Source organism: Perca flavescens, chromosome 12 (genome assembly GCF_004354835.1).
Source record: "Perca flavescens isolate YP-PL-M2 chromosome 12, PFLA_1.0, whole genome shotgun sequence".
In the NCBI taxonomy this organism is placed as follows: domain Eukaryota; kingdom Metazoa; phylum Chordata; class Actinopteri; order Perciformes; family Percidae; genus Perca; species Perca flavescens.
The window spans coordinates 34,589,440-34,598,401 of NC_041342.1; the positions used below are offsets into that span (position 1 = coordinate 34,589,440).

The window sequence follows — 8,962 nt, forward strand, 5'->3', positions numbered from 1 at the left end:
GCAGGTTATATGAGACTTTGATCTCTGTTCTAACACTCACCTATAAAGGGAGAGAAAAGTAAAAACAGGTAAAGCAACATGTCTTTGGAGTTGTTAAAGCCAAACAGACAGCAGATGAGCAATGTTCTTCCACTGCAGTAGAATGAGAAACTAAACAGCCTCTCTGATGTGCAGCCCTTCTTCTCAACATCAAGCTGATTGTGCTTTTAGTTCCTCAAACATTTCTGCTCTGGAGACAGAAGTAATCTCATTGGTTGAGTTAAATGTCAGTGGGCGGGGCCAGAGAATAACATTTTGCTGAAAGGTGAAAAGATGAAACAGCAGTGAAGAGAAAGAAGACCTTTGGTGGATGTTTCTGATGTTGGTTGAGATGTTGTGTGATTGTCTTAAAGTTTAACAGTGTGTGACTCCCTCTGGTGGATGTTGTGGAGTATTGTGTTGTCTTTGCTCCAAAGGTTTTTGTACAGAGTTTTGGTGTTTCCTGTCACTGTGGGCTGCAGAGCACAGTAGTACACAGCAGAGTCAGACACCTTAGCTGAGGGGATGATCATTTGAATTTGTTTGTCCTCCACTTTAATCTTCAATCCAGGGATTACGTTTTTGTTGTTTCCTTCTTGTCCTGAAGCAGAGTTTGAGATGATGAACTCTGGTGGTTTTCCTGGATATTGTCGGTACCAGAAGAAATAATTACTAGTTGACAATTCCAAGTATGTGTAGGACAGAGTAACAGAGCTGCCTTCTAAACTGTTCTCTTCTTTCTTTACTGGAGTGGGTTCTTCAAAACTGACACCTAAAGGAAGACATAATGTTGTAAAATACTTAATACATGACTAACATTCAGATGTTATTAGAAAAAACGTTTTTAGGCTTTATAGTCTAACATACCTATTAAAATGAAGAGAAACAGCAGAGAAAACACACAATACTGCAGTGACAGCATGTTGAATAAAGGTAATGTTGATGGTTTGTGTATTGATCTCTGTTGAATATAGAAGTTCCTCTCTCTTCTATAGTTCAGTAACAGCTCAGCTCCTCCCTGAGTCTCTCCGTCTCCTCGTAGCTCTGTTTTCACTTCTCTCAGTTACACTACTAAGGTAAAGTGATTCTAGACTACATGATGAAAACTATGAAGTTTAACAGTGTGTGACTCCCTCTGGTGGATGTTGTGGAGTATTGTGTTGTCTTTGCTCCAAAGGTTTTTGTACAGAGTTTTGGTGTTTCCTGTCACTGTGGGCCTCAGAGCACAGTAGTACACAGCAGAGTCAGACAGCTGAAGCTTCTGGATCTTCAGAGGAACTGATCTCAGCTTGGAATTGTGTGTAGATGAAAATCTCTCCTTGAACTCATCTGGTGTGTTCCCTTCATCCCCTTGAAAGCGGCTCAGAATGAATTTGGGGCTGTTGTTTCCATCCTGTTTGTACCAGAAGAGATTATTACTAGTTGAACTGCTGTTATATTGACAGCCAAGTGTTACTGCCTCTCCTTCAGTACCAGTCACATCTCCTTCTGGTTGCAGCACGTTGTCTTTTTGTGCTCTGCATTCTGTAAAACAGCAACAAACAGAATCAGTGTGCTGTTAAAGAATCATATCAATGTTGGATTGATATCAAAGAAACAGAGTTGTGTTCATACCAAGGCTCATAGCAGCCAGCAACACTGAGATGAACAGAGGCTTCATATCTGCAGTGTGGAGTAACTCTGAGCTACAGCAAGTATAAAGAAGGCTGTGATCTCTCTGTTTAGTCTTCATCAACACTAAGTTGGTGGATTAGAAGGAGGAACCTGATCACAGCCCTGGGTTATTCCCCCTACTGACTACTTTACACCTAACACGTGTTGTCCCTCTCTCCTTTCCTAGTGTAACATGTCTTGTATGAAGTGATCTTTGTAGTTTTCAGCTGATATGGTTCCTGTTTAACATGTTCTCGAATGTATAATACGTGGAAATTGTACTGAACCTGTACATGCCTTTTGATATTTCTTTCTAAAAGGTTTGAAAGTGAACTGAGAATTAATATTTTAACATCTTTTTTTTTCAGAATGTTTCTAGAATGTAAAGTTTGTTATCTTTTTGTCCTCTGCAGCATTTGAGGTCAAATTCAAAGATGGTGGAGTTGTTGGGGAAGCTTCTGTTGAAATGAAATTCTTAAGGTAGAAATATCTTATCTGTAATTCTTCTGTGAATTATGATGGTACGGAATATAAACAACCAGTGATTTCAGTTTTACTGGTGTTTCAGTCTCTATTTGGGATGCATGATAATTAAAGTACGGCGATACAAAATGGCCACAAAAGGGGGTTGTTTTAAGCTATGTTAAGCAATTTCCCGAAGATTTCCCATCAAAGGCTATGGGAAATTTTAACATTGTGGCCTAATGGCCAACAAGAGGATTTAGTAGGTAAGTCAGTGTCCATTTATTTGTTGTCATGGTGTCTTGTGTTTGAACCATCATACAGTTGGTTTGTTATTGATGTGGATTTGCTGCTCATGTGAATCCTCCCACAGTGTTACATTAGCAGCTGTAACCACAGGGACTCTGATAAAACTGGAATAATCAGAATCCATCTGATATGAAGCTGTGGTTTGAATACCACTTCCCTCCTCTTTGAAGAGTAGTCAGGTATCTGTGTTCAGGTTTTTGTACAGCCTCTTCTAGACTTTGTATCACTGTGTTTCTAGAGCACAGTAGTAGAGACCTGTGTCTGCCAGGGTTAGTCTCTTTATGGTCAGTTCAGTTGACTTCCCTGATGTTATGGATTCATACCGCTCATCTGGGATGTATTTGGATGTGCCTGTTGCTCTTTTCCAGAGTATAAACTGAGGTGCCTGAAGGTCAGAATGATGTCTGTACCAGTGGAGCACAGGATAACTATATGTTGTCTCATATTCACATCTGAGTGTGACAGATTCTCCTTCACTTTTACTGAATTCAGCTTCATCAGGAGAAATTTTGTCTCCAGCTATTATTCCTGAACAAAGTAGAGAAAATGAAGTCATTAGACTAACATTGTTCATGAGGCAGAGAGGAGAAGACAGTGGAAAATGTCAACTGTACATTGTTACTCTGGACAGAAACCGCTCAAATATTCATAGATTTCTGCTCTGAACTGCAGTTTATATAAATCTTAATAAAACCATGTTGTTCTTTGTATCTTACCAAAGAAAAGAGCAGCAAGAATAATCCACAGCCAATGTTTCATCTCTACAACAAGGTTTAAATCAACAGGAGAAACTAGCTGATGTTCAACATTCAGTCTGAGAATTGTTCTCTTCACAGCAGCACTTATTATTGACTGAATGGTTGAACACAGTGCAGAAGTAGTGCACCTCCTACTTGATAATGTCTCCCTCTAGTGGAGGTACAAAGTTCAGTACAACAGTGTAGAAAAAAGTCTTCCAGCAGCTTGTCAGTGTGTCAGCTTGTGTTTTTGTACAGAGACTGTGGGTTTGCTGTCACTGTGGGCCTCACAGCACAGTAGTACAGAGCAGAGTCTGTCACTGCAGCAGAGGAGATCTGAAGATACGTTTTGGTTTTATCCCAAAATGGATCTATCTCTCCACTAAACCTTCATCTCCCCTTTCTCCCACCTCACTCAGCAACTGTCTTCAAGACATTCAAAACTGGATGAACTCAAACTTTTTGACAGTAATAAGACAAGAAGTCCTGCTCATTGGCTCCAAATCCTCTCTCTCAAAACAGCATAACTTCAATATTACCATTGATGAGATCTGTCAACTCAAGTCAAAAGCCTTAGTGTCATTCTGGACGGTTCCCTTTCATTCGAATCCCAGATTAAAGCAATCACCCGGACTTTGTTCTTTCACCTCTGTAACATCTCCAGGCTTAGAACCTCACTGTCACAATCCAGGACTGAAACCCTAATTCATGCCCTTGTCACGTCACATCTGGACTACTGCAACTCTCTTCTCACAGGTATCTTTTCTAAGCTTAAAAACAGACTCCAAGTTGTTCAAAACTCTGCTGCTAGAATCCTCACTGTTAACAGACCACCTGAACATATTTCACCTATCCTTATCAATCTACACTGGCTCCCTGTGCACTACCGTATTGAATTTAAGACCCTCCTCATCACGTACATAGCACTCCATAATCTCGCAACCAGTTACATTTCTGACCTCCTACCAGGCTATGTCCCTGCTCGCTCCCTCCACTTTTCCTCGACTGGCCTCCTTGTCACCCCCACATTCAGCCTCTCCAACATGGGGGCCAGAGCCATCAGCTGCTCTGTACCAAGACTCTGGAATGCCCTCCCTTTCCACATTCGACAGGCAGAAACAGTTCATTAATTTAAAAAAATGTTAAAGACCTACCTTTTTGAGAAAGCTTTTAATCTTTAAATCTTTGTTGTTTCTTTTTACTGCTTTTCTGTGTTTTTAGCATTTTCAGATGTCTATTTTGTAAAATGTATTACTATGAGGCTTAATGTATTTTAATCTATTTCCTTCTTTTATGCCCTTTTAAACATGTAAGATGTCCTTGTGTATTTACAAAGACGGCCAAATGTATTTTTATTATTATCATTATTATTATTATTATTATTATTATTATTATTATTATTATTATTATTATTATTATTATTATTATCCTCACTCACTGAAACAGACAGTCCAGAGTTTGTTTCATTTTGCGTTCCAGAGTGAAAGATGAGAAAAAATCTTGTGGTTTTCCTGGATATTGTCGATACCAGAAGAAATAATCATCATCTTTAGCTTGTTTGGAGTATCTGTAGGACAGCAGTCAGGTCTCATGGCAGTTCATGATATGGTTACGTTATGGAATCTATTAAGTCGTGGATAGGACACGTAAATGTCGTTTTTTTCGTGTGCTGTTTACAAATTTTAAAGCAAATATATTTCAATGGGAAGCATATTTTGTGATCACAGAACGATGACGGTAGCGAGTAGTATTGATAAGGCGAGGTTGGTCGGGGTGGTGGATGGGTCAAAAAACACAGGACTTTGACCCATGAGATTGGGGATTGCATCCCGCGTGTTGCAGTACCTTTTGTCAGCGTGTCCCGCGTGTGAAGGTCCCTTTCCCTGTTTATCTTTTCCTAACCACAACCGTCCCGTTATTGTGGCGTTTCATTTCCCCGTTGTGGCGTTTCATTTCCGTTTCATTTCCCCGTTGCTTTGTGCCCCTGCGCCCGGTGATTGCGTCCCACGAGTGGCGGCCCGTCCCGTTGTTGTGGCCGGCGTGTGGCACCTCCTTTCCCCGTTGTTGCGTCCCCCAGAGCAGGTTTGAAAATCGTGACCTGTACACGTTCAAAAGTCATGGCGTGTACACAAAATAAACGTCAAAATCGTGACCTATACACAAATTAATAAATCAAAACCTGGCGTGAGACCGGGTTGAGGACAGAGTAACAGAGCTGCCTTCTAAACTGTTTTCTTCTGTCTCAACTGGAGTGAGTTCTTCACAGCTGACACCTAAAGGAAGCGATAACTGTTATTTCATATAGAAACAGACTCAATAAATGATTCACATTCAGATCTTATTGAAATAAGACCCTATTAACCCGTACATGGTTATTTTTACAAACGGAGACATTTCCCTTCGTTTGTTCCCTTCGTTTACATGCAAACTGAGAATTCGTCTCTGAAACCGATTCTTTCTAAAAACTCCGGCCAGAGTGGAGATTTTGAAAATCTTCGTTTGCACGTCTGCTTGTAAACTGAGACAAACGGAGGTTTAGGCAGCCAACGTCACAGTATGCGCCAGAGCTCGCACCTATGCCAAAAGTGCGACCTATGTTTACATTTTCATTTGGCTACGTTGATCATGGAAGCGTTCAGAGTGCAAATTCTTTTTGTCTGTTTGCATTTGCAAATACAGCTGCTCCATTATGTTGAGAAGCAGAGACGAATGAGTGCTCGGAGGTCAGCAATATTGCAACAACTTCTATATTGCAACAAATTCTCCTCCCTCCAACAAGAAGAACCAGTCCGCGTCACCGCCAGATAGTTGAGGATGAAGTGTACTTACTTGGAGATCCTGCATATCCTCTGCTGCACACCTAATGAAAGAGTATGCGAATGGGGGGACCAATGCTCATGAGCAGTACTTTGGACTGTCTTTGTGCCATGCACGGATGGTTATAGAGTGCGCGTTTGGGAGGCTGAAAGGCCGGTTTGGAGCCCTGAGAAGATGGACATTAACCTTAATGACCTTCCTTTCGTTGTACATGCATGCTTCGTCCTGCATAATTACTGTGAGGCTGTTGTGGACACTGTGGATGACACCAGGGTTACAGAGGCTATTCAATATCAACCTGATTGGACAACCAACCTGATAATCCAACTGTCAGAGAGGGAATGTTAGCTGAAGGGAAGAGGGTCAGGACAGTCCTGACACAGTTTCTTGACCCATAAAGGGACCTCAAGTGTGTGTGTGTGTGTGTGTGTGTGTGTGTGTGTGTGTGTGTGTGTGTGTGTGTTAAACTGGTTTAACAAACATGTTGAAGTAGCCTACTCTGTTTACATTTATACATTTTATTACAGGCTAATGTTTGTGTTTAAGCATTTATCTTTACAATTTTGTTCTTTGTATTTGATACTCAACAGTTTTGTGGGCCAGATTTACAGTAACAACTGTGGTTTTATAGTTGCCCCAGCATACATCACTGTGAGTCTTACACAATTACAGACACAAGTCTGAATTATTTTCAACCAGTTTAATTCTGATCAGACACAAGAATTGTTTGTCATTACGGCATTAAAGAGAACACTGTACAAATAAAATGTACCTCTGTACTGCTTAGTGCTTATAACTAACGTATTACAAAACAATAAACGAAACAGCATTCAAGTGACATTTCCAAGAGGCTTCAAGAGGTAATATTACAATAAACAAATTGTATAGCTGTTCAAAAATAGGGCATACGCACAGTGTTCAACTGACCTCAATGGTATAAAAAACATTCCAAATGTACATTTATAGCTGCTGTAGGTAAGACCTGTCGAGAAGAAATGTGGTTACATCTGCATTGTTCGAGTTTTGGGAAACCTTTCTGCAGCTCGTGCGCGGGGAAGGGGGAGGGGAGAACCCAATTATATGCGTGTGCGAGCCTGAGCAGTGATTGACAGGCAGATAGACATCCCGTGTGTGTGTGTGTGTATGTGTGTGTGTGTGTGTGTGTTCTATTGCCTGAGGAGTTTTGTTGGAATACCTGATTTATTTGATTTGACGGATATGAGTGTTGTGATGGCATATGACCTTGCTGGGCTAGTGTTATGGGGTAGTGTGGTGGTGGCACCTGTGCTGGTGGTGGTGTATGGAGTGTTTCCCACAGGAAAGAAAACCCATCAACAATTGAGGTTGTAAGCCTATCCAGTGTATTGGAAACTTTTGAAAAGTTTTCAACGGCTCTTTTTTCTGAGGCCCTCAATGATGTTAAGGAGTTGTCTTTTAATACGCTTGTCTTCTTCAACAGCATGTTTTTGCAGAGCCTCTGCTGAAAGCCGTTTATTCAGACGCTCCTGGCGGTGTCCTCTTAGTTTGGCCTTTAAAAAGTAGAACAGAACAAAATGAAGTACAACAGCCTAATTTGCAGTAAAAAATCCAGTGTTACAAACGTTACTTTTCCATTCTATTACAGTGTTCACTTTAAAAAAAAACAGTGTTAGCAATTGCCAAAAGAGTAGCAACTCTTAGTAATAGGAGCTTAGTAATAGGACTAGGAGCTGTAGAATTTCTCTAGAATGTTTCATGTGGTGCCATGGAAATCAATGGTTGAGTTCTAAATTCTAGCTTTCATTGACATTTACCTCTGCCTAGGGGCAAGCCAAGATAGGCTACAATATAGTGTCTCTCTCTCACTCACTCTCTCTCTGTCTCTCTCTCTGTCTCTTACATACACACACATTTCAATAATGCTTACTAGGTTTGTTACCTAGGTTGGTAGGTTTGCATAATCAACCATGTTCTAACAACAAAACATCAACAAACCTTTACAACTAATTAATGTAGAAATAAGTGTAGGCCACAATGACACAAACTTATCACACCACATCACACACATCCGTCCGATGAGGTCAGACATAAAGGTAACTAGGCTGCTAACGACAATTGTATTCATACGTTTAGAAGATCTCTCCTCTCCTTCACTGGTGGTACTGGTGGTGCCGCGCTGCCATCATCAGGATGTCCTTCAACTTCTACGCTGGAATCAATGACATCTAATGTTGACGAGGCTTGGGACGAGGGCTCCAGGTCATTAATTTCGACACCGGTGGGCAAAGTGGTGGTGGCCGGCATACGTGCTTGCACATTTCAAAATACAGGACGACTTCTCTTCCATGCCCAGACTTACGGCCTGTGTCCACAGCACCTCAGTATTTCACCCAAACTGCCTTAAGCTTGATTGTGAGGACGGCGCGGGTAATGTCCTCCTTTTGATGAGGAAAAAAATCGGTAGATGAGTTGAGGTAGTGCTCTAAAAAGAGCCGAATGAATGTTACTAAAAGAATTTCTCAGATCTAATGGTTATAGTTCTTTAGATAATATAATAATAATGGTCCACATTTAAGTGAAATTGCATATTTTTAAATTGAAAAACTGAATATTTTCTTGAGGAAGGACGTCTAAACCCCTCGCCAAATACAGTACGTGCACATGACACTTCCATAAACCGAGGGAAAACACTCAAATCTGTTTCTGTGGTTTAATGTCAATTACTCAGTGAGAGTTGAAGGAAATTCATGCTGTCTCCTTTTTTTTAACCTTCCTGTTGTCCTCGGGTCAAATTTGACCCATTTCAAAAAGTTTCCATATCAGAAATGTGGGTTTCTTTAAACCAAATTCACAAAGAAATAATGTGGATGGTTCCATACAACCATTCCTCTTCACGTTCAAGTTAAATAAATGAGCTACTTTCATTAAATTTTTTTTATTCAATTTTATAGCATTTGAAGAAAAATTGATAATAGAACGTTGAAAAA

At 40.5% G+C, this 8,962-nt stretch overlaps 1 gene segment (V, D, J or C); it reads right to left on the reverse strand.

Moving 5' to 3' along the window:
- Nucleotides 1–1,234: 1,234 nt before the first annotated feature.
- Nucleotides 1,235–1,729, reverse strand: LOC114565608 (T cell receptor alpha variable 18-like; the record flags this gene model as incomplete). The annotated part of the segment is given in 2 exon segments: nt 1,235–1,542; nt 1,633–1,729. Coding segments are annotated over 2 exon segments (354 nt in total), but the record flags the coding sequence as incomplete, so codon positions are not given.
- Nucleotides 1,730–8,962: the final 7,233 nt, after the last annotated feature.